General features: G+C 37.5%; 1 protein-coding gene across 1 annotated transcript in view; it reads right to left on the bottom strand.

Annotated features, from left to right (window-relative positions):
* The window catches only part of LOC145694574 (ankyrin repeat domain-containing protein 13D), a 90646-nt gene that overhangs the window by 36770 nt on the left and 26472 nt on the right, over window positions 1-27404 (bottom strand). The window contains exons 5-7 of the mRNA XM_081770915.1: window positions 24313-24456; window positions 21161-21341; window positions 14269-14494 (exon numbers count right to left, since the gene is read on the bottom strand). Coding sequence (XP_081627041.1) covers window positions 14269-14494; window positions 21161-21341; window positions 24313-24456 — 551 coding nt within the window. The remainder of the gene's footprint in view (window positions 1-14268; window positions 14495-21160; window positions 21342-24312; window positions 24457-27404) is intronic.

Genomic DNA, 27404 nt, shown 5'->3' with positions numbered 1-27404 from the left:
TAATGGCGTTATTCTTGTGGATTACGTAACTTACGGGCATAGTATGACTGGAGCATATTACAGACGCCTGCTGGAAAAACTTCACGGTGCTCTAAAGGAAAAGCGGCGTGGCATCCTCACCAGAGGTTCGCCTGTTTGATGACGATGCTCTCACCCACAAAGCACAGGACACCATAAATCTTGTCCAACGCCTAGGGTACCAATTACTTCCCCATCCTCCATATTCACCTGACCTCGCGCCGTTAATGTTTCCAAAAGAGTCTCTAAAAGGATGGCGTTTTTCTTCATATGCGGAGGTCATTGCTGCAGTGGAGCACTGTTTTTTCAGCCACTGTTTGACTTTCTACAAAGAGGGGCTGTGGAAGCTGAAAGACCGGTTGCAGAAATGTTACTTTGCTTAGTGAATATGTAGAGTAAGACTAAAGAATGTTTGCATTTGGCCCTTCCTTTATAGTGAGGACAAAAACTTATTGAGCGCCCCTCGTATTAAGCCCGGGAACATTTTCAAAATTTATTGTAGATAAAGGAATCGCATTAAAAAAATAACAAAATACATAATTTAGAAGAATAATTATTTTTAAGCTCAGCATTCACATTATGTATAACCCGAGAAATGTTAACGCTATAATTGAGCTCTCGCTAGACACTGCCAAGCATGTTCTCCGAGACCGTGGCTGATGCTTGTTCAATCCTCCTGAATTCTACATCATATGGGAGAGAAGAGATGTGGAACCTACGAAGTCTTTTATCTAACTTCACAAAAAAGTAATATAGAGTGATATTCGGGGACCTAGGAGCCCATGTTAGCGCACATGGTCGGTTGCTCCACCACGACAAATCTAATGATTGGATAATTCTACGTTTAGATATTCCTTAACATCGCGGTTAAAATATGGAGGCGCTCTGTCTAACGAAAGGCAAAAATTATCAGACTCACTACCGTGTACAGCAACAAAGCTCAATTGTTGAATGACGTTCAACGTTATAACGTGAATTTTCGTTCATCTCGAAGGAAAGAAAAAAAAAAGGTTAAATTATAAAGAGAAAAATGCACTATCATATTATAATGGCAATTCCTCGACTTTGATTAACTGGTTTGCGTTTTTAACGCTAGAGTAAAACGTTACTGGAACTTGCCTACCTTGTGACTGACTTGTATGCCCTCTGGTGGCTGGCCCGTGAATCTTGTGTAGCGGGTAAAATTTCGTCTGTTCTAATCTCCGGTAGGTTGGAAGTATATTGGCTTGTAATTTCTCTTCCATTGTGTAAAGTTAAATAGAGTTTGAAGTTTATTGGGCAAGTAATCCAAAGAAGAATTTTCACTTTTAAAGGGGACTAAGTTTTAGGCTAACGTAAACTAAATTGAAACCTGTTACTTTTCCCCTTTTAAATGGTGATAATTGTTATTTTAGTATTTGTAATTGAAATTTATGCATTCGCTACTTATTGGCTTACTACTAAATTTGACAAGTTGGAACATGTTTTGAAGGCAACTACATGTGAGCTAAGAATATTAAAGTATCCTTTCAATAGACAAATTGTTTTTGTATTTACCGTTTTCTTGGATTCTTTCTACATATATAAATGATGTTTTAAAACCAATTAATTTTAGTTTCGCAACAGCTGAAAATATTACTATCAAATTAACGCAGAGAATTGTTTCCTCCAGAAAATTACGTTGTGTCTTTTCATCTCTCTCTCTCTCTCTCTCTCTCTCTATATATATATATATATATATATGATCCGCGGTGTGTGTGTATACATAATCCTGCGGTACTTCCGCACCAATTTTTATAGAGTTAATTGGAGAGTGCTTCAAATTGTGCCCGTAGTCAAACTCCCTCTATAAAAATGCTTCGTGAGTACTTTAGGATTCTGAAACCTATATTTTTGGATAGTGCACATGTCAGTTCCTAAATGAAGTCTTGACCTGAGTACGGTAGGTCCCATACTTTTGGAACTATGAAACTTTAGAGTTCATTTTTTCATGTTTTCGGCAGCCTGTAACTCCGAAAGGAAGCATTTGTGCGCCCAGGTAAGTCTATATTTTTTTGTCTTATCTTGGTGTCAGGAATCACCTCTCAAACGTTCTCAGTGTTGTTTTGAAATACTCTGTATATAAACTGAATATAAAATCCGTGCAAAGTGCCAAAACGAAAATATTGAGTACACAGCCCAGATGTTACTTCAGAACTGATGGAACATATAGGCACGCGCATTCTTTCGGTCATTATTTGAACTACTTCCACAGTGAATACTAGAAAGTCAAGTTTACTGAGTAGTGTTAGGCACATAGGCCACGCGCATTCTTCTGGGGATTATTTGAACTACTTCCACAGTGAATACTAGAAAGTCAAGTTTACTGAGTAGTGTTAGGCACATAGGCCACGCGCATTCTTCTGGGGATTATTTGAACTACTTCCACAGTGAATACTAGAAAGTCAGTTTTTTTACTGAGTAGTGTTAGGCACATAGGCCACGCGCATTCTTCTGGGGATTATTTGAACTACTTCCACAGTGAATACTAGAAAGTCAGTTTTTTTACTGAGTAGTGTTAGGCACATAGGCCACGCGCATTCTTCTGGGGATTATTTGAACTACTTCCACAGTGAATACTAGAAAGTCAAGTTTACTGAGTAGTGTTAGGCACATAGGCCACGCGCATTCTTCTGGGGATTATTTGAACTACTTCCACAGTGAATACTAGAAAGTCAAGTTTACTGAGTAGTGTTAGGCACATAGGCCACGCGCATTCTTCTGGGGATTATTTGAACTACTTCCACAGTGAATACTAGAAAGTCAAGTTTACTGAGTAGTGTTAGGCACATAGGCCACGCGCATTCTTCTGGTGATTATTTGAACTACTTCCACAGTGAATACTAGAAAGTCAGTTTTTTTACTGAGTAGTGTTAGGCACATGCCACGCGCATTCTTCTGGGGATTATTTGAACTACTTCCACAGTGAATACTAGAAAGTCAGTTTTTTTACTGAGTAGTGTTAGGCACAGGCCACGCGCATTCTTCTGGGGATTATTTGAACTACTTCCACAGTGAATACTAGAAAGTCAGTTTTTTTACTGAGTAGTGTTAGGCACAGGCCACGCGCATTCTTCTGGTGATTATTTGAACTACTTCCACAGTGAATACTAGAAAGTCAGTTTTTTTACTGAGTAGTGTTAGGCACAGGCCACGCGCATTCTTCTGGTGATTATTTGAACTACTTCCACAGTGAATACTAGAAAGTCAGTTTTTTTACTGAGTAGTGTTAGGCACATAGGCCACGCGCATTCTTCTGGGGATTATTTGAACTACTTCCACAGTGAATACTAGAAAGTCAGTTTTTTTACTGAGTAGTGTTAGGCACATAGGCCACGCGCATTCTTCTGGGGATTATTTGAACTACTTCCACAGTGAATACTAGAAAGTCAGTTTTTTTACTGAGTAGTGTTAGGCACAGGCCACGCGCATTCTTCTGGGGATTATTTGAACTACTTCCAGAGTGAATACTAGAAAGTCAGTTTTTTTACTGAGTAGTGTTAGGCACAGGCCACGCGCATTCTTCTGGTGATTATTTGAACTACTTCCACAGTGAATACTAGAAAGTCAGTTTTTTTACTGAGTAGTGTTAGGCACAGGCCACGCGCATTCTTCTGGGGATTATTTGAACTACTTCCACAGTGAATACTAGAAAGTCAGTTTTTTTACTGAGTAGTGTTAGGCACAGGCCACGCGCATTCTTCTGGTGATTATTTGAACTACTTCCACAGTGAATACTAGAAAGTCAGTTTTTTTACTAAGTAGTGTTAGGCACAGGCCACGCGCATTCTTCTGGTGATTATTTGAACTACTTCCACAGTGAATACTAGAAAGTCAGTTTTTTTTACTGAGTAGTGTTAGGCACAGGCCACGCGCATTCTTCTGGGGATTATTTGAACTACTTCCAGAGTGAATACTAGAAAGTCAGTTTTTTTTACTGAGTAGTGTTAGGCACATAGGACACATTTTTGCATTTAACCGAACTTTTCCATTTTTGGTACTTAGCACGGATTTTATATTCAGTCTGCATATATATTTCACGTTTGCATTTTGCATGAGATATTTAGTTTTTAAAGTTGTTGTTTGGATATTCAATATATCAGAAAAAAACTCACAATGAAAATTAATTATACTTGGAGGTCTCATTGATCGAACCGAGGTTTTCCCTACGCAAGCATTAAAGTTACGCTGCAACGTCAAGTCCCAATCAAGTGGTGGATGAACTAGGTTTAACCTCAAATGGACGATTTTTGGGGTTTAACTTCGTTGACCTTGATTAGTCTACAGTACTGAATTTCAATGGTGCAATTATACTTCTTGAACTATGTTCAAGTTATAAAGTTCAGTTTCGAACTCATTTATTACGTACATGAACGCTCATTTGTACGTCACTGGTGCACACGACCGTCAATGTCCCAACAACGGTACTAAACCAGTTCTACAATATCTAAAGGAAGAATCATTGATTCTGTAAAGAAGAAAGTCTCATGAAGTTTCTTGCGAGACATGACACAAACAAGCATTGGAGAATAATGCTCGTATTCAACCATGTTATTGGGCTTGTGTGTTATAAAACCTCTACAATTGTGCCGGTTTATTTTCCCATTCGGATGAAATGTTCCCTCGTTACAACATTTATCAAATTCACATAATCAGCATCTTCAGTTGCAATGTACAGCGAAACTGGAATCGCTTGTCCTTGTCTTGGAGATACAGCTTTTATGCTAATTATAGTATCTACGCTCTCATGTTTAATTGTTTTTATGCAAAACATTCTACACAATTATTATTGGTATTTCCAGCTCACGTGAAGTTGTGCGTATGGATCTTCTCGAATTCCTTATGAACGATTCTCTCATGTACGCATGGATGACCACTTACTTTCTTCGCATAAACATCCAGTTGCAATACCTTTCTCGCACGTTACTTCAATTTTCGTTGGACGTCCGTTGCATTCTTTGTTTTTTTCAAATTCTAGCAAACAAAAAAACCTTCTCAGATCTAGAAAACGCCTTCTTGATTCTGACATCACCTAGCGACGATATATGCAACTACACGAGACACTTGCAATGGGAAAAATAACTTACAATTTCACTCTTTAAAATCGTGTACTTTGTGATTTCACTCATTTGTCTACAATAAATTTTTGAAAGTGTTTCCGGACTTCATATAACACCCTGTATATTACAATAGTATTCCAGGATGATGGTGAACAATATTATTATTATTATTATTATTATTATTATTATTATTATTATTATTATTATGAACTTCTGCGGTGTAGTCTTTGTGATCTTATTCACATTAGCCGTTAAGAGATTCACATTAGTAAGGAGATGGTGTCGACTCTTATTAAAACTTGAGCCTTACGTTAAATATCCCAACATATTTCGTAGTTGTCTTCTCAAAAGAAATGATTGATTGATTTGTACGAGGTGCATCCAGAAAGTAAATTTCCCACGCATCCCATAGCTGGGAAATCGTATGTTGCGCGAAGGGACTGCTTCGCGTGAGAGAGTCAGGTCCTAGCATGGCGCATGCGCCAGCGGAACTTCCTAGTACTCTCAGTACCGTCGTGACAGTGATTGAAGATAAACGTTCCCATTTCAGCTCCAGCCGCGTGTGAAGTTTTTCAATGCAAAGGGTACAGTGCCGATTGAAATAAATCGTTAACTGTGCCAGCTTTACGAGCCTAACGTCATGAGCAAGCAGATGGTGCATTGCTGGTGTACACAATTTGCAGCAGGACGCCAAATGTACATGATGAGAAGCGCAGTGGGAGGCCAACCGTCATCACAGACGACCTTGTAGACTTTGTTCGGGAACGCATCATGCAGAATCGTCGCTTCACAATAACGGAACTCAGTGGTCAGTTCCAGCAGATTTCCCGCTCCTTATTGCACACCACTGTCACGAAGCGCCTGCTGTTCAACAAGTTGTGTGCCAGGTATGTGCTGAAGTAACTGTCTCCAGAACATAAAGCAACGCACATGGAGTCAGCATTGACATTCTTGCAACGATATAGCTGACGATGGATTTCATTCGGCGCTATGCATTCAAAAACTTTATCACTGCTCGCACTTCACACGCGGATGAAGCTGGAATAGGAACGTCCATCTTCAACTACTGCTACGACGCTACTGAGAGCACTAGGGACATTCCGCTGGAACATGCGTCATGCTAAGACCTTACTCTCTCACGTGCATGCAGTCGCTTCGCACAACATACGGTTTCCTAGCTATGGGACGCATGAGAAAGTTACTTTCTGGATGCGCCTCGTATTTATGCATTTTGCACGAGTTAAGCTATAAAGACTTACAGATTAAAGTGATGTCTTAACCAGAACAATATATTCGATGCTCTCTCACCAGGAATCGAACTTGGTACATTGTGCACCAAAGGCATGCGTGCTAGCCACTAGACCAAAGACGAAGGTTGGCTAACTGAAGAAATAATTTCTAAACCATCGTCTAAACAAGAACGCCGATGCCCTAACTGAAACTCGATTTAGAACCTTTGATTTATTAATGGCATATGCATGGTACGCGAACTGGTGTATGACCTTCAGCGCTCCTCTTATGTCGGCCAACCCGGTTGCTGTGACGTTGCTAACGCAATGAAGTAGAAGACTGCTTCGGGCGAAACTAATACCGAAATGTTACGTTCCTGATCTAAAACAATAATTGAAGAGTTCTAGAATATACTTTTCTGAGAATATTGGTGAGACAACTAGCTTCATTTGTTCGTATTTTACAATCGTTTTATTTTACTATGATTTAATGTTGTGGTTATTGCTTTATTATGAAAGCTTATTTTACCAATGAGAATCAGCAGAAATAGGTTTAAATTTGCGTCCATGAACAGCATCATATGCATAAGATCAGTTCTAAATGCAGGTCATAAAGTATCCAGACGATGGAATTTACACATGTATAGTGTGTGAAAAACACTTCATTTTACTCACTAGAAACATCCTCCCAATAATGGAACACTCCCAACGATGAAAGAAACAAAAATACCAAGTAACTGTACTATTATTTTACGAGGGGTTATCGAAAAGTAAGGTTACAAAGCCTGCAGTCAAACGTGTATATATTATTTCATACAACTAGTGCAGCCAACAGATACTACATACGTTAGGTTATTTCTCGACATATTTCAATATCGGTTGAGGCATCTGTCGCATCGATTGATGAATTTGAAGATTCCCTCCTGGTAAAAATCCTGCCTTTGCGTAAGTTCAGCCATGTTGTCCTGAAGTGTTTCATCTTCTCTGAAGCGAAGTGACGAACTCCTAGGCGCTCTTTCAAGTGCGGGAACAGGTGAAAGTCGCTTGGAGGGAGGTCCGAGCTGTAGAGAGGGTGATCGATGATGTCCCAACGAAACTGCTTCAACAGCGTCGTGGTCTTCCGGACTGTATGCGGGCACGTGTTGCCGTGAAAGAGACATTCTGCGGCATATTGACGAGACAGTACAGTCTCTCCGTAAACCTTTACCAGCTGCAGGTGAATTTTAGTCGCAGTTACATGTTTTGCCGACAGAAATGGAATAAATGAACGGACTTCTTCGCGAGATCATTTTTCAAACGAGTCCTATTTTGTGTTTACATACACTTAGCACCGTACGTAGTGAGTGACTGAAACTCTGCACAGTTGACTACTCCATGTATTAAAATTGCCGCACACTCCTCATTCCTCTGTAACAGACGAAACTCCAGACATATCGGCCTTCTAACCTTAGATTTTGATCCACCCTCCTTACTACTTATTCAATTTGTCTGTACATTATGTTTGAACATTTATATCTTGAATTTGAATGGATTATTTTGAATATTGTAGATTGGAAAGACAGCCGATACGTGATCTATCGATTATTAACGCCCCATTAAACTCACCTTAACATCGAATCCTAGTTTAGAGATGTCTACCTTAGCCACATTATTTGTATACTTTAGCTAAGAAGAAGTTGAAAAACTACTACTAATGCAAAAATGGAAAAGTACATAAGAAAGACAAAGGATAATATAACATTATCTATTATATAAAAATGATAAGGATATTGCTTTTAGTAGTCTTCTCGGGCTATCAGCCAGGTGAATATACTGACATCCGACGTTTCGAATGCAGACATTGTATTCATCTTCAGGAACAGTACTGAAGAGACTAGTGGCTACTATGGTGCTGAAGTCAGGACTAGCAGAGCATAGCCTGGGGGGCGCGGTGGCTCAGTGGTAGAGCGTTTACCTCCGGTGCTTGGGGTCCTTGGTTCGATCCCAGCTCGCGCCGTGTGGACTTTGTGGTGGTCAAACACCGTGCTCGTGGGTTTTCTAGGGGTTCTGCCGTTTCCTCCCACTTTTTTCATTCCACCATTTCACTCATTTCTCATTATCACCGTCTCCTTTAGCCTAACCGGCATAACCGTGGGACGTTAAACTTAAAGATTTCATTTCATTTTTTCAGAGCATAGCCTACAGCTTGGACACAGAATTGAAATGAAAAATGAAGTGAAATTTTTGAGTTTTACATCTCACGGTTATGCCGGTTAGGCTAAAGGAGACGGTGATGGTGAGAAATGGATGAAATAGTGGAATGAAGACAGTGAGAGGAAACGGGAGAACCCCGACAAAACCCACGCACACGGTGTTTGTCCACCACAAAGTTTACTTGGCGGGAGCAGGGTTTGAACCCGGGACCCCATGCACCAGAGGTGACAGCTTTACCACTGAGCCACTGCGGCCCCGGGCACAGAATTGATTTTACACATACCACCATAGTAGACAAGTGCAGCAATTTTTTAGACAGAACAATAAAGGAAGTCATAGCTATCTCACGGGGAAGGAACAGTTTCAATAGAGATAAGGTGTTTCAACTCAGCCCTATCTGGTTGGCCTTTTTCAGGAACAAAAAACAGACATTCAACAAAGCCATTTTTCGTAGCCACAACAACAGCCAATCTGGAGCCAGCATTTTCCTCAGGTAATCACAAGCCCCCATTCAGCTCTGCCCCTAAGTAGTCACCATATATACATGCCCATATCTTCGGTCTCTTACTATTCCTGAAGATGAAGAAGAATGCACTGTCTGCATTCGAAACGTCGAATGTAAACTTACTAAAAATCACGCCGCAAGGAAAAATTAAATTCTTTCTTCAAGGATATTGTTTGTAAATAAATTAAATCAAATCTTTCAGTTTAACGCCCCACCTTTTATGTCCTTTAGGCTAAGGAAAATGGATAATTAAGACAAGTGAATGATGATAAAAGAACTGGTGGAATAAGATTGTGGGAGAAAACGGACGTATCTTGAGGAACACAGACACATTGTTGTCCACCAGAAACTTATCTGGCTGGGGATCGAACCACGGACCTCACACATAGACGTGGGCAATCTCGTGTCCTCCAAGATCTTGTTTTTGATTGCATCACGGGAAAACTGCTGAACCGTTTGAAATGAATTTTTGTATATACAGGGTGTCTACTCAAATTCCAAAATGAAATTTCGTGACTTTTTCGTGACCTTTTCTTTACAAAACCATAAAATTTCCTAACATTCTCAAGAGCGAATTTCGGTGCAAATTAGGCCGAATTTTCAAGCATGTGATAGAATAATGCTTTGCTTGCGATTTAGTAGCGTCTAAAGCCGATCACAGACATTTTTGGTGGTGAATTTTGACGTTTTATAGAACAAAATTTTCCAGTCTGTGCTTATATTTGTACAGATAAAAAAAAAAAAAAAATCGTGACTCAAAAGCTAAATTTCGTGACCTTTTCTTGACTTTCATGACCGTTTTCTTTTTCGTGACTTTTTCATGACTTTCGTGAGCGATAGACACCCTGATATAGTTATCAACTACCTTGACCTGTGTTCCTATCACATTACTTGAATTAAAACGTATCCTAAGGGGGAAGGGGAACGGGAGATTAAATATATGCGAAAAATTGAGTTTCTCACGATCCTGTTAAGTTAGGAAGATGAAATTTGGTGAGGAGGACCTGTTCCAGCGTCTTTGAAAATTCCCGTTTTAAAGGGAAAGGGGTTCAAACTTTCTAAAAAAAAAAAAAAAAAATAGAAGTATTTAATGAATTTTTATCATTACACTTTCATTAAAATGCGTATAGTAAGAGAGTTTAAAATATTTTTCCATAAACCGTTTAAAATATTTTTCCATAAATATTTTTCCCCGTTCGAAGAACGGCATTTCAGATAGTAGTGTGTCCCGCTTAGGACTATAATAGAAGAAAAAATGTAACAATGAAACAAATGATTAAAATGAAGGTAAGAAATAATTCAGAACTGTAGAATAATTGTAGAACTGTAGAGAATAATTCAGAAAGTTTTGTTAACAATGCATCGAGTGTCACAAGTGCTGCCATCTTCCGCAGTAGCCACAAAGCCGTCAAACACTTATTGCTTGTTTGCCAGTCATCATATGGACACCGCAGCAGGTGTTTTATGTGTTATTGCTGGCGGAATTGAAGTTGGTGGAACTTGTTCAGAGACGTTTTCGTGTACATTATTGTGTCAGTGCAAACGACGAAGTTTCAACTTACATATGCATCAAGAAATGGGACCAGGAGTTACGAGAAACGGGATCGTTGATACCAATGACTAGTAAACACGCAAAACGGGAAATTGCCAGAAAAAAGCGTGGAGAGAATTCGTATTTCATTTAGCAGAAAACCCCGCCAATCCATACAAGCTAGCAGAAACTACAATCCCCAAAAGCAACTGTACATAGGGTACTCCACAAAAGATTGCACCTGCATGCTTAAAAGATTCAACTTTATCAGTGCATAAAAACCGGTTGACAAGCCGCTGAAGATACAAGTCACAGAACAAATGCTTACAAAAAAAAAAAAAATAAATAAAATAAAAACAGTGTTTGTTTTTCACACGAGGCGATCTTCCATGGGAGTGGGCATGTTAACAGAAGTAACTATTGAGGGTAAGAACATCCTAACGAAGTGCGTGTAAAAGAACGCGATTCTCCGAAAGTAAAGTGTAATGTAGTGTCATGAAGAACACAATTATCGATCCCTTCTTTTTCGCTGAGGCAACAGTGAATTCGAACAATTATCTAAACATGTTGCAGCAATGCCTTGTAAAACTCCCACACGGAGCAATTCTCTAACAAGATGGAGCTCATGCCATTTTTCGTACGTCGTCAGAGACTTCCTTGATGACAATTTCAATGGAAGATGGTTTAGAAGAGATTTAAAGTTCATGACATAGCCCCTACGATCACCAGATCTTATTGTGTGGCTTTTTCTTATGGGGATTTGTTAAGGACTAGGTTTATTTTACTCAGGTTCAAGATCTGAATGACTTGGATGAAAGAAGTGTAGTTGCAATAAGCAACATCACCCCACAGATGCTTGAGAACCTTTGGATTGAGGAGGAATACCGTTTTGACATTTACCGCGTAACTAAGGGAGGTTCTGTTGGATACCAAACGGAAAGAGGCATGTCCTTCCTTTTGCGCACCAATCACGCTACCATAGCAAATATTGATTTTTCCCTGTCGGTACAATCGACAGGCATATCACTTCCACCTACTGCACAAATCTGGAATAAGGTCGTTCGGCAATTAGTTCTTCACTCCTTCAGAAGACAATACTAGCGAACTGATGAACACAAGTTCCTTTTATTGTAGCTCGTAGAAGCTTTACAAAATGATAAGTTTTGCCAGTAATAGTGATCTGAAACTTAATCGTTCATTCATGACAGTAACATAGGGTATTTCATTTCTTTGCGTGATTCCCTCATGGTATTGAGATTCTCGCAGATAACAGTATATAAAAATGCTCTGATAACTACGATCAAAATGACAGCTATGTGTTAGATTCACAAAACACTCTCTGTTAGCCCACTAACTAAATTTATGCCTGAAAAACATGAACGCTCACAGCAACAGAAACTAAAGCTCGCCATGGATATTTTGTTGGGTTAACCAATCCACATAGGATCATTATTACCATCTACGAAAGATCTACCCATCTTGCAGATTTCTTTGGCTATTGCTTATCCAAAGGTCTGCTTGCTAAAGACTACCCAACTAAAACCTTATTCACCTCATGCATATTTCCAATGCAAGCAACGCGTGTCGCCTATCTGAAACAATATCTTCTTGTTGTATGTACAGTATATTCGGTGGGATGCCCTATTACCAAATTCTAGGCACTTACCAGTTTTTCTGATTGTTTGTTAGCTTTTTCAAATATTTATATCAACCTGCATTCTTTTCTGTTAGTTAGTACTTCACTTGTGTAACTTAGTTACAGATTTTTAATTTTATTGGCACTAAACTGTATATTAGCTTCTTCATCCTGAAGCGGTTACGCTACTTTCATCTTGAAGACATTTAAAAATATTCGCTTCACTTCTGTAAATACTTCGTCTACCTGAAGTATACTTACAAAGTATATAAGAATAGACCTTTAATACAGATAATTCACGTGTATTATCATATATGTTTTATCAAACAGACCTTTAATCTTTATCAAATTTTAACTTACCAGACTTTCAAATCCTATTCTAGACATCCGTCCAGGCACTTTGACTGTACGATTAATAGTAAATATAACTCCAAGTCACTTACTCCTAACTTTACTGGGTAACTCAGAACCTGGAGAAATCATTTCTTCTTTTTGAAAAAAACTAATTCTATGGCCTATGGAACCCGAAGGTTCACTGCCGTGTTCACAAAACCTCTCCATTGACTACTATCCTTAGTACACTGGATCCAGTTTCTACTTTGTATTCCTAATTCTGCGACATTCATCTTAATATTGTCCTGCCATCTGCGCCTAGGTTTTCCTAATGGTAGTTTTCCCATTGGTCTTTTAGTTAAGACTTTGAAAGCGTTCCTACTTTCTTCCATCTTCGCTATATGACCTGCCCACCTTAGCCTCCTAGATTTGATGACTCTAACAATGTTTGGTAAACCGTATAAATTATGTTGTTCCTCGTTATGAAGTTTCCGCCATTCCCCATTCCCGTTCCTCTTGGCTCCGAATATTCGTCTCAGAATCTTGTTCTCAAATACTTTCAGTCTACTTTCTTCCCTCAGAGTAAGCGACTATGTTTCGCAATCATAGAGAACAGGCATGATTATCGTTTTATATATTATAAGTTTCAAATTTCTCGACAGAATTCGCCACAACAAGAGATTTTGAACTGAATAATACCACGAATTCCCTGCTTTTAGTCGACAATTAATTTCTTCGTGAATATGGTTATGGTCTGTTAATATTGATCCTAGATATTTGAAAGTATCCACTTTATCAAAAGTATTATTTGATATTTTAACGCATCCTTAATTTGCCTATTACTATCCCGACGAACTTCCATGTATTTAGTTTTCTCTGCATTTACTTCTAAACCCATGTCCCTGCAAGACCTCTGCATTTCTTTCTATTTTTCTCCTATCATCCCCTATTAAATTTACATCATAAGCATATGCCATGCCGTTCAACTCTAGGCCCTGGTTACTATCTTTGATTTTCCTTATAGAGTATTCCAGAACAAAGTTAAATAATAATGGCGACAACGCATCTCCTTGTTTCAGGCCATTCTCAACGTGAAAGCTTGTGGATATAAATTTTCCTACTTGGACTTTACTTTGGGATTCATTTAAATATACCTTAATTAATCTTAATTTAGCTTTTTCGGTATTCCAAACTCTGTAAGAATGTTGTACAAAGTTTCTCTTCTAACCGAGCCCTAAGTCTTTCTAAACTCAATAAGTAATTGAAGTACCGGGGCATTGTATTATCATTTCTTCTTAGTATCTTAAATACTAAGCTTTTCGTAAGTTTGACAAATACATATTAGAAATACAAGAAATAACAGTCAAAATAAATACAATTTTTTAAATACATTTTCTCTTCAGTGTACTAAGGTAAAATAGTATATTTTCCTTTTATACCGACACAAAAATTCGTGCTAATTAAATAAAATGACTATATGGCTTTACTGAAATATTGCTAATATTGAAGCAGAAAATTCGCGAAGTCTGACCTATTTGTTTTTTTAGTTACGCAATCATGCATTTTTTTCTAAGAATACACATCCCGTCAGTAATTCTATGCAGAACGTGTAACAACATTCACAATCACAACGTTGTAAAATAATTGTGTCATTAATTCTTCATGCATCGTAAATATATGGAGAAGCATGTACCACAAGAAAAAATGGAAAGAAAGAAAACAAGAAAGAAAAGAAAAAAACATACACTATTATTTTCCGGTGCCGCATCCTTCTCTTCCATTTCTGCAATACCGAGAAATGACTGAAGAGGCGTCTTTGGCGTTTTAGCTTTTACCTTGTCTACCTCCGTTAAATGTTCCGTCCGAGTCTTGGTCACAAGTTCCACGTTGGTTGCACTGAATACTTTACAGTCGTGTCCATTCACGTTTTCTGTTTTGTCTGACCTCCAACCCCAAAGACCCGATTTATTTCTGTAACAAAGAAAAACGGGATTACTATACTTAATATTAAAGAACATAGCAGCATCCAAAGAATTAGTTGTACTACACTGCTTGACAAATGCTAAGAAACAGTGCCATTTTTCGGAATAATTCAGAATAGACATTGAGGGAAGAAATGAAACGCAGTACATATGCAGTAGAGACAGTGTACTATTATTCTAATAGAATATGGTACAGATTGCGCCACACGGAGAAAGAAGAGAACGAAAAAAGGAAAAGGTACTCTTTGGGACATGTCCAAACAGGCACGCAAAATAGGTCCTTCCGCCAGAAGGACACAGGTATAAGTGTTTCAGTAAGATGTGTGTCCTCCTCGGACACTAACGCACATTCTGCATCTGTTCTTCATGCTGACCTCTAAACTAGTGAGGAGTCTTTAGGGAATATTGTCCCACTCCTCTTGGAAGGCGTTTGTCAGTTCTTGCAAGATTTCTGGAGGGGGCGTTCGCTGAGAAACATGTCTATCAAGGATATCCCAGGCATGCTCAATCGGATTAAGCTCCGGAGAGTAAGCAGGCCATTGCATACGTGTAATAACTTCATGTTCAAATGTGTCCGATACTTCAGCGGTCCTGTGTGGACGCGCATTGTCATCCATGAACAGAAAGTCCGGACCTTCCGCACCCCGAAAACGACGAACATGATTCAGAAGAATCTATCTGCAATACCGCTGCGATGTCGCGCTACGTCGCTCAAAGATATCACGCGGTATTCCGCCATTGTGCATAATGCTTGCCCACACCGTCATGCCCTGGCTATAGCGATCACGCTCATGAACATTCTGTTGTGCATAACATGTTTCCCGCTCTCTCCACTGTAATTGGTGACCACAATCACTTGTCACAATGAAACGGGATTCGTCGGAGAATATCACTCTGGACTACTGTTACTGATCCCACCCTACATGTTCCTGAGACCACTGTAATCGTTCGCGACAAAAGCGTTGCTGAAGTGGGATGCATTTAACAAGCTTCCTTGCATACAAACCAACTTGATTTAAGGGCCGCGAAATGGTTCTGGCAGATACATGTGTACCAGTAGCAGTTGCAAGGTCTGCAACTATTGACGCGGAGTGCACTTTCTATTCCTTTTCGCCACTATAGATGCATATAGATCGCCTTGAGGTGTGGTCTTCCTTCGACGACCACCAGCATGCTTTCGTATCGCATTTCCACCTTCCGCGGCCTTTTTCAATCGCGAGATGACACTTTTTGACACTCCTATTGCTGACACCACAGCAGTGACCATTTTGACCAGCTTCCAGCCGTCTAACGGCACGTCAACGATTGTACGCACTTAAATGCTGTCTTGAAGCCATTTTGCACTTAAAGGAGCAGTTCGACTTAGAAATGCATTTTTTACAATTCATTTCCATTTGTAGAGTTGAAAATTCTAAAAGGAATGGTGTTTGTTTGATCGCGATACGTTCAGTCGTTAGCGAGTAACAGAGGAAGAAAGATTTTGTGATGACGTCATAGGTGGGCAAAGAGCTAGAGCAGGCTTACATACTATAACAGTGCCAAGCATTTCGTTTGTGAGAGGTGCGGTGGCACGTTCTAAGTACGGTTTCCTTTTTCAGAACTGATTGCAAAGACTTACAAATATCATCTGCATGTAGAAAATTATATCTGATGGTGGGCTGTACAAACGTTTTTATAATATTATAAAACGTATCCTATAAAGCATGAGTTCAGTGTTTCAAAAAAAAAAAAAAAAAAAAAAAAAAAAAAAAAAAAAAAAAAAAAAAAAATTGAAACCGATATGTAAATAGATGGCGGACGAGATTGCTGCAACACCTAAGTACCTTTTCTTTAATCATTCTTCCGATTCCCAAACATAAGTATGTTCATTTTCACGTTTTGTTGCAATTTTTAACACTGACCCTATAATTTTGTTCTTCAAGGTATTACAGGAGCGTAACATATGAGGCAAAAATGAAATAACATCTGTAAAGTTTGCCAGAATACGAAAACCACTTCACCGGTTAAATTTCTTTTATTCTCTTAGCTGTCCCCGGAACAACTCTCATCACCCGTTTCATCATCATTGTCACATGATACAGAGAAATTAAACGATGGATCAATGTCTTGAGGAACAGTCATCGTCACTGATTCCTTCTACAAGCCGGTATATTTCACTCCCTAATTTATATTGTATAGCTTATTTCTAAAGCAATATCTTCAGAATCATGAGTGACATCGTCTCTATTACCCTCTAATGCTTCGTCTTGACTACAACCATCAATTGCGTCTTGTACGATATTTGTATGTTGGTAACTGGACATAGATCGGTGCTTGTTCAATGGCTCGGATTTTAAACCTTTCAATAATATAGTTGGAACAGCATTCTTCATCAGTTTGCGTGTAAATAATTATCTTGGCATTAGCCAGAAGTGGATGTAGACGGTAAAAACTCAGGGGGGGTCAGAACTCAGACTATGATATGTACATCATGTTTACTAAAAACTTTCAAAAATATCTAAATAATAACTTAAATCAATTTTGTCACTCAAAAACTGGGGGGCCTAGGCCCCCGGCCCCAGCCTAGATCCGCCACTGGCATTAACTTTTCTTTCATTAAACTTGACTTCTCGAAGACAAGCTCTTCAAGATGTTTGGAACACGAGTGATTTTATTTGGTTTCTTTCTTTTTTTTCTTTCTTTTTTTCATTGATTTTCTTGGGCCATAATCTATATCAATCTGGTGATTTCTCACAACTTAGAAACGTAAGAAAAGATACTTTACGTCCTCAGCTTTAATTGCACAAGAATTACAACCGAAAACACAGCAGGTGTTAGGCATTTCTACTTCACTTCACAGATACAGCACGCGCTGTACTAACATGTGTTTTCTACTTCACACTAGTGTTTCTTTCAGGAAAAAAAATTCCGGGGGGGGACACTTAGTATTCGGAGAGGCACATAATTTTTCACAGTACTATTATATTTATTACAATATAGACGTATTATTTTGGTCTCCTCCGGGGGAATCTCTCAGAGCTCCGGGAGACAGTGCCACCCTAAAAACATGTCTGGAAGAAACACTGTTTCGCACAACAAACGTAATTACTGCTCTCTCTTATACTAATGCTATAGGAAAAACAACTAACAGAAACCTCCCTCAAGAAATCAACACAGAGCAAGACTGCTAACAAATCCAAAACACAATCTATTAAATCCAATGCACTATTAAAGGTTTATCAGCTGCGTACAAGGAAATGGTTGCTGACTCACATTGAGTTTTTCACGTCCCACCAATGACGTCACCATTTACGATTCATCAAAAACAAATGCCTGTAGAAGCTGAACGAGACGGCCTATCAAGATATAAAAAAATACGGGTCTCTTATTTTTTGTTTCTCTTTCTATTGCACCAAACTTGTTTTTAACTCGAACTGCTCCTTTAATTATTGCCTCACCACACTGAATTTCACAGAACTGAGTTCCACCACCTATGGCGCTATTTACGTTAAACACCTCACTGCATGCACTTTCGACTGAAGACAGAGCTTTCGTGCTTTGCCTTTTATATAGGTAAAAGATCCTGCTAAACTACGCTCTCTGCAGTGCATTTGACCGTAATTAGTCGACTGCTGGGAATGCTACATGGCATAAATTAGTTGTTCCTTAGTAATTGTGAAGCAGTGTGTGTGATTGTATTAACAAATACATTCAATAATTAGAAACTTTACACAGCACACACACATTCTTCAATTACTCAATGTCTCACCAAAAACTGCTCCTGGTTTAATGCCGAATGCCTCCTTATCAGTTGTATGTAAGGAAAATTGTGACTTTTAAAACTTACTTGTAACCTATAACTTCCGTACGCGTAGGTTTCACTCTACTCATATTTGCACTAAACTATGACTGTTCAATCTTTCCATGTCGACAAATTTTGATTTTCACTAGTCTTTCCGAAAGATGTATTACATTTAATGCATCAGGCCCACGGTGGGTCAGTACTAGAGCGCTCATCTCTGTTATGTGGGGTCCCTGGTTCGATCACAGCTCGCGGCAAGTGGGCTTTATGATAGACAATCACCGTGTGGGTTTTTTTTTTTTTTTTCTCGTTTCCTACCAACCACTTTCTTCATTCAGGGTTCCATCTGATTTGGAGAAATCTATTTCCCTGACCTTTGGCAGGAAATTCTCTGACTTTCATGACAGGTGTCGGACGACATTGGCATATAAGTAAGGAATAAATAACGGTGAATATTTATATATGAGAACATATCTATATATATAAAAGAGAACGTACAAATCCTTTGTTAGCTCATCACGCTAATACGGCTGAACCAATTTCTTTCATTTTTGGGGGGTTATTAAGATTTGGACCCTAGATGGTTTTTATCATATCACTTTAATTTTCAATTACCAGTGTCTTGAGATAATTGACCATTCAAGTGTCCATAACGTAGAAATTCTTTGTTAGCTCATCATAGCTAAATCTAACCGTATTTATATGCAACCCACATGACCGTGTCACTCGGCGGGTTAACATAAATGACAGGCGATATAATGTTAACATTTACTGCAATCTTCTATGGTTTTTATCATATCACTTGAAAGCGAAAAAGTAAAAATTATCTAAGTAACAAAGTTTATTGCGTTCCGGGGTGACCCCAGCGAAGCGGGGTGAACGCTGCTAGTATTCTATAAAGACAAATAGTAATCAATTCCTCATACGTACATTCCATTTACCTCCTACAAAAACCTGAACAACGTCCCATACTGTGATCATTAATATATATTTACAAACGTCTGACTTGGCTAAGCTGAAATCGATGTACAATTAATGTTAGAAAAAATATATTTTATAAAATTTCCCTGATTTCCAGTCTTTTTCCCTGACCTGCACCACTTTCTCTGACCAGTAGGAACCCTGTCATTCCATCATCTCGTTCAATATCATCATCTTCATAGCCTCGGAGCATAATCGTCGGCATTATACTATCCCCCTTCAAAAACATTTCCACACTACGAATAACTGTGACAAGTAACATTTATATATATATATATATACGGTGTATATAAACACTAAAATATATAGCTATACAGAATCAACCACATCATCGCATATGTTTATGGGCTACAAATTGATAGTTTTTATACTTTCTCGGATTCTCTTTTCAGTGATGCAAAACTAATGAACAGAAAACCTAGTGCAAACCTAAGGCAATTTTTACTGCGTGTGGTGATGTGGAAAAGCTATAGCGAGCTTGGTACCAAATCTTTGAACAGCAGGAAAACGTACCAAATATTGATGGAATATAATATAGTATATAAAACGAGGAGCAGTTCTTGGTAAGTCACTGAGTGGATTACAATAATTCATTATCTAGACTACACTTTCGGCCTCCCCTAACTTGTAGACAATAATTAATAACAGCATGGCACGGTAGTACATAGCGCCAAGATCTCACTGAAACTCAAAAAAGTCAAAGTATATTAGTCATTTACTCTTTTACGACTTCTATTTTGTGAATTGTAAAGTTCTTTTATATGTTTTTTTTTCTCCCATATAAGCAAGCGAAGAATTACCTACGAATGAAGATACTACTCTCGGACAACTATTAACCTTTAATATACCTAAATATCTAAGGTTCAGGGACATTTACATTAAGTCGTGCACGAATCAAAAATTAGAATCTAAAATATACCTGATTCACGTGGTTGCAACACAGCATCGTTGTATACCTTGTCAAAAATCCATACTACATGATAGGGGCGTCATTTTAGCCTTCGCTTGAGGGAGGCAAGAGCACCACCAACATAAGACTTTTACGATTTGTGCTAGTATATTAGCACACAATCGATTAAAGTATATGTATTCCTCAAACTCTTGGGGGGAGGCAATTTCCCCCTCCTGCCCCCCCCCAAATGACGCCCCTGCTACATGCTAACTGCAGGTCACTAGCATCATTCAGCTTTTTATTTTATTTTATTTTATTTATTTACTTTATCAATACCTTATAAGAAACTAAATAAAATTATGCAGTTTTCTGTGGCCTATAGAAGTGTTCTTTCTTTATAACAGAAAATGTAAATTAATTGAACTCGTTTTCCATGACTTACAGAGAATTATATTTTCGATATGTTCCAGATTCTCTCAAATGAACCTATGTATTCCGAGTATATTGACAAGAAAACATGTAGAATACAGGTATACAATTTTGGGTAAATGTGAAATTCTCCATCCATAGTTGCAGGGCTATTGACAAGTAAGGCGTAACATTAAAAATGCTCCTCACAACAATAATTCAAATAACTTATCCATTTATAAAAATGTTGATGATCCTTCCTATTTGTAGCTTTACCATTATCCTTTTAAATGCATTTCTAATTAAAACAAGAATTTTATATAAGCATTTTGTGACAGAATTATTATGTCAGCAAATAGAAGTATTTTATCTACACTGGCTGTTGTAGGATTAAATATTCACTGTAGTGCATCTAAAATTGAAAGGTAATTTTGGAAAAATCACTAAGAGTAAAAGTTCCTTTTCGTACTTATAGTTGGCGATTTAAAAAAAAAAAAAAAAAAAAAAAAAAAAAAAAAAAAAAAAAAAACTTATCTACAATTTCATACGCAATATAAAAACCTTTGGAAAGGTTATATTAAATCAATACTGACCTTTCGAAACTGATCTTTTCTGTATCTACATAAGTTGTAACAATAGGAGCGGTCAGTCTTGTACAAACGGCTTCTTCTGTTGGTTGTAGGAACTGTAGGTCTTCCGCAGCGATCATATGCATTTGCTCTACATACACTTGCTGGGAATCATGATCGACCTCCATCATCATTGCTGTATCATCTACAAATACGATATAATTATTATTATGTTGTTTACGTTCTTCTGTAGCAAATTTCCTATAATACGTCATGTTCCTTACCTAATAAGTTTAACGTCCTGTCAATCTTTACACATAACTTTATGAATTTACGAAGCTTTACTCTTCTCAATTACTATTACTTTTCTACCAGTCTCTGCTAGTTCATATTTCCTAAAATTTTTACTGGTATCAATCAGCAAATAATAATAATAATAATAATAATAATAATAATAATAATAATAATAATACGAAAAAGAAATGGTCTGCTGAACAGTAGGAAAGGAAAGTTTTTTTTTCTTTTTCTTTGGGGGTGTGTTTCTCCGCTTATCCCTGTCTAATGTTAATCCCCGAAAATACGAATGACTGGTAAGCCTTACGGAAACACGCCAAATTTCACCACAGCCGAAATATACGCAATATTAAAACCTTTGGAAAGATTATATTAAATCAATACTGATGCTTACTGATATTAAATCAATACTGAAACTTTCACAAAAATTATGGTGGAAAATACTATCGTTATCATGATATATAAGCACAAAATTTCCAGTTATGTTAAAGTTATCATCCTTATCCTTATGTTTCAATTCCAAAACTGAACAGAACATACTAATAAATATACCAACATATGCATATCGTGCCAAAAGGTTAACACATAGTAAATACTCAGTAAAAATAAGTATCCGCACGGGCCTAGAGGCTCTGCGTGCGTCTTTGGTGAATGTGGTCCGGGTTCGATTTCCGGCAGCAGAGCATTAAAATTTGAACGCATTACGGTGGTTCGGATTTTGGCTTCAACTGTAAGTCTACGTCTCATATAGCTTCGGTGCTGAAAAGGGACACTTAAATTCATAACAAACAAACAAACAAACAAATAATAATAATAATAATAATAATAATAATAATAATAATAATAATAATAATAATAATAATAATAATAATACATTTACAACGTAAACTTTTAGTAGTTTATGAAATACAATACTTTAAAATGGCAAGAAAAGCTGCTAAACTTACAATCAATTGAGATATACAATGGTTAACAATGACATTTTCCTGGATTGACTAATTTAGATTATAACACTTTGTAAATACTAAAAATATTGTGTTATTTTTTATTTTTTTCCCCAGTATTTTGAAAAATGTGATACAACTCTAACTTACACTAAAATAAATCTTAACATTTTGATGTTATGTATTTCTGACTCAATGTTCCAATTAAGGGATTACTCTGCAGAGCCCTTTGTACTATCTGAAGTTCTTCGCAGCCTATACAACGAAAATAACTAACAATAATTCTTCCTTATTGTATTCCTAGTTTCAGCCTTGAATCGCTTAAGAACATAAGCGAATCTTCTGCCACCCGAATTCATTTAATTTGTTTTATTCATTCGACTATCTGTGGCTTTTGGGAGAATGGGAAACAAGTTTAAACGCAATTTTCAGATCAAGACTTTTAATCCCCCTCCCCCTCATTTTGTGCTGACAATTGATTGTTGTCTCTTAATATTTGAAGTTTAAACATTAAAGAACAGTAATCAATTGTCAGCACCGTTCACTAACAAAATGGGGAAATAGTTTTAAGTCTTGATCCAGAAACTTCTCTTCCCACAACACCAACCAACCTCCATATATATATATATATATATGACGCAGTTTTCCACGTCTTTCCGAGCTGCTAGTAAGAAGCAGTGCCGGTAGATGGGGTTGGAGCTGAGTAACAGCTGATTCAATATGACGTGACCATTACGCAGTTGCACCAAGAAAAAACAGCATGGAGTTATTCTATTTTTATAGAGTAAAAAATTAATTATTTTTATAGAGTAAACCGATTGATATTTATCGGGGAATGAAGATTAAGTATGGGAAAACCTGTCTGTTACAGTGGCATGTCTACGAGTGGAGCAAAAAAATCAATCTTTTGGCAATTCATTCCAACTATTTTATTCGTTTGCCTCCAAACTCAGTCGACGTAGTCCTCTGTAAGATTGAAAAAATTGACCCAAAACCTATAACACCGACCCTTTCTTACTTTTGTGACCAATATATATACACAGTGGAGTCTCGTTAATTCGAACTTGGATAATTCGAAATATTGGATAATTCGAACAGAAGTTCATTCCCCTTGAAAACTGTATTGAAAACAATAGTAAAAAATCCTGGATAAATCGAACTTTTGAACCTATGTTTTGGATAATTCGAAGTAAATACAGTCGAAAATTTTTAATGTTGGACAGATGTAAACAGAGAAATACAGTTTTAACGTGTTTTTAGTTATCCAGATGCAGCCATAGGGAAGAGTAAAACAAAGGATAAATAGAAAATCTATGTAATGATAAAGATGAAGGTGAGTTGGGGAAGAAGTAAAGATAGAGAACGGATGCCAATCTCATCTTGTTTCAGGATTGGTTGAAAATTTAAGTTGAATCATTGATAAAGTCAACCAAATGTTATTAATATCGTATTCCACGCAATACATGAAATTCAAGATTTATTGACCGTACAAAAACAATCAAATTAAAGCAAATGAGGTTTACGGCTCCTTAAAAGTGAGAACAGAATATTCAAATTGTTACTGGAGTTTAATTGTTTCGGCTATTCAATGGATGTTGTGATGTTGTCCGTAAATATATCTTCCATTGTACACGTAGTTTGAATCATGTGGAGTCAATGTCGTTTGTTAGTTTGCGGGTATTCGATCAAGCAAATAATAAGCTGCTTTAAAGATAAAGTCTACACCATATGAATATGTTTTTGATGCACCGTACTTTGGTTTGTTTGTTGTTATATATGTGAAAATGAATGTTGATGGATAATTCGAATTTTGGATAATTCGAAGTTTTTTCGTGTCCCCTTGGACTTCGAATTAAAAAGAGTCCACTGTAGAAAGAGAGTTACAACAGATAGTTTTAGCTTAAGAAGTTCAGCTGAAAGAATCCAAGGTTTACTTACGCTGTCCTTTAAATATGTAACTTCTACTCCCTCGCTGCCAACTCGTTTGATCGAAACCCAACAATGTAGTGTCAATCCTAACATTTGATCCTTGCTTATACACTTTGTATGTATCACTCGGGCACATTTTGGACACCAGTGGTACTGAAAGAACAAAGTAACAGTTAACTAATTATGCAATCATTGGATAAAGGAGGTCCGTACATATTAAAAATAATAATAATAATAAATCTGTAATTAATGGAAAATAAAGGGATTGTGTACGATGTAAAACGGGGGGAAAGAAAGTACGATACTGTAATGATTGTGATAATTAGTATACAGATTGAAAAATTTTATCAGTAAAATTGTACCTAACATCTTTACATTTGCTTCAAAATCAACCAAAATTATAATTTTTAAAAGGTATTAATACCACTAATTTTTTAAAAAATAAAATCCAACTGTTGCTCTGGAGTCACTTTCCGTAATTTATACATCTATATATTAATAGCGGTGTCTGTGAACAAAAAAAACTTCATATCCAAATTGAAAGTGACTTATGTTTGTGACTCTTAATTTCTTGAACCACCCGACCAATCTCGATCAATTTTTGACGTAGATGCAGTTCTGGCCTGGAAGTGTTTTTAGCTATTCACTTGACGTCAGAACTTAGGGGAAGGGGAGGAGGGGAATTATAAAAACATAAATAAAACTTAATAACTCTTAAACCAAACGACCGATCTCGATGAAATTTTCAACATAGAAGACGTTCGTGCCTGGGATGGATTTTATCATTTCACTTTGACGGAATATCGTAGGGGATGGAAAAGAGGGGAGATATACAAAAATCAATAAATATTAAAATAAAAATGGCCATGTTCGTGAGTTAATAACGTTTGAACCACCCGATCGATCTCAATCAAATTTTCAACACAGATGAAGTTCGAACTTGAGAAGTTTTTTTATTATTTCATTTTGATGGTAGAACTTAGGGAAGGGGAGGGAAGGAGGGTAAATATATGAAAATGAATAAAACTTAATGCATCTTAAACCACCCGACCGACCTCGATCAAACTTTCAACATAGATAAGATTCGGACCTGGGATGTTCTCATCATTTTACTTTGACGGCACAATGTAGGGGAGGGGAAAGGGGAACATATATGTAAAAAAATAAATAAATAAAACAAAATAAAATAAAAGTGACTGTCTTTGTGACTTCATTACGCTTAAACCACTGAACCGATCTTAATCAAATTATCAACATAGATCAGGTTCGGACCTGGGCTGGTTTTTATCATATCCCTTTGACGGTAGAACTTAGGGTAGGTGGAAGGGAGGGGAGAGATATATAAAAATAAATAAAACTTATTGTCTTGAACCACGTGACCGACCATGTTCAAATTTACAACATAGATGACGTTCGAGTCTGGATTTTTTTTTTTTTTTTTTTTTTTTTAATATTTTCACTTTGACGGTAGAACCTAGGGGAGGCTGAGGGGAGATTAATATATAAAAATAAATAGAACTTAACTCTTAAACCACCCAACCGATCTCAATCAAATTTTCAATATACATGTCATTCGGGGCTGGGATAATTTTTATCATGCCGTGCCCCGCAACATGGGGAGAGGAGAGGAATATATAAAAATCAACGAAAATGACCAATATCAAAGATCGCTTTCGTAATAGTAAAAACGGAACATATTACTATTTTTCCTTAATTTAACCCAGCGAAATCAGGGTGCATCTTAGATTCGAGGACGTCTTAAAATCGACTAATTATCGAGTAATTCTTAGTTAAAGATATTATTAATGTGTTAGTAAAACTACTTTGTACCTCATGTGACACAGACGATTGCGGTGGCGCAAACGATTGCAGTGTAGTCAGACAAGTCTGAATGACAAAGAACAAAATGGCAGATTATTTCTCTGTGAAGAACCGGGAATTGCAAAAGTGGAGGTCCAGGTGCTCGTAGACCAGCGTATCAGAATCAAGGCGATAATGGGAAAAATGAAAATTAATCACGCATCAATTTTCAACATCTTGGACATGACAAAGGTCGCCGACAGCTGGGTTCAGCGACTGCTCACAACCACTCAAGAACGCCCGCCGAACCAAGCCAGCAGCGGAAATGTTGCAGCTACGTCAGGCCAATCCAGATGACTTCTTTAAACATCAAATCACCATGAATGAGTGCTGGGTGTACCACTATGACCCCGAGACAAAAGACAGGGTATCTACTAAAATTCCAAAATGAAATTTCGTGACCTTTTCTTTACCAAAACATAAAATTTCCTAACATTTTTAAGAGCGAATTTGGGTGCGAATTAGGCCGAATTTTCATCCATGCTATAGAAACTAGTGCTGTTGAATTTTTGTGACATTTGCGGTTTTCGGTTTTTGAGAAAACCGGTTTTCTGAAAACCGAAAACCGCAAATGCGGTTTTCAAAACCGAAACCGCAAAAGCGGTTTTCAAAACCGAAACCGCAAATGCGGTTTTCAAAACCGAAACCGCACATGCGGTTTTCAAAACCGAAACCGCAAAAGCGGTTTTCAAAACCGAAACCGCAATTGCGGTTTTCAAAACTGAAACCGCAAAAGCGGTTTTCAAAACCGAAACCGCAATTGCGGTTTTCAAAACCGAAACCGCAAAAGCGGTTTTCAAAACCGAAACCGCAAAAGCGGTTTTCGAAACTGAAACCGCAAAAGCTCTTTTCGAAAGCGAAAGCCGCCCGAAACCGTGTTTGCGGTTTTATAAGGGATTGCCCTTTTCAAAGCAGAAACAATGTTTGCTGTTTTTAATTACACCTTTTAACAATTGTGAAAGCATCTATCGATCGAGACAAATAAATTGATTTATATGTGTGTTTTAACTTTTTTTTTTTTTTTTTCCAAGGCTATTATGGTAATATGTGCAGCACAGTGCGAAAGGGATAGTTCGATGGTTGTACAAGTCACAGTTAAATTAGGGTTGCCATATTTTAAAATCAGAAAAGTGAGGGTTCTAAACCGTAAGTATTGATGTGAACTTCCGTGTTACAAATACTGACCTGCGATCCTTAGTCCTTTTTTTTTTTTTTTTTTTTTTTAGTTATTTCTTTGATGA

Source organism: Thermobia domestica, chromosome 9 (assembly GCF_964235325.1).
Source record: "Thermobia domestica chromosome 9, izTheDome1.hap1.1, whole genome shotgun sequence".
NCBI lineage: Eukaryota > Metazoa > Arthropoda > Insecta > Zygentoma > Lepismatidae > Thermobia > Thermobia domestica.
This window is presented reverse-complemented; position numbering and strand designations above follow the sequence as displayed.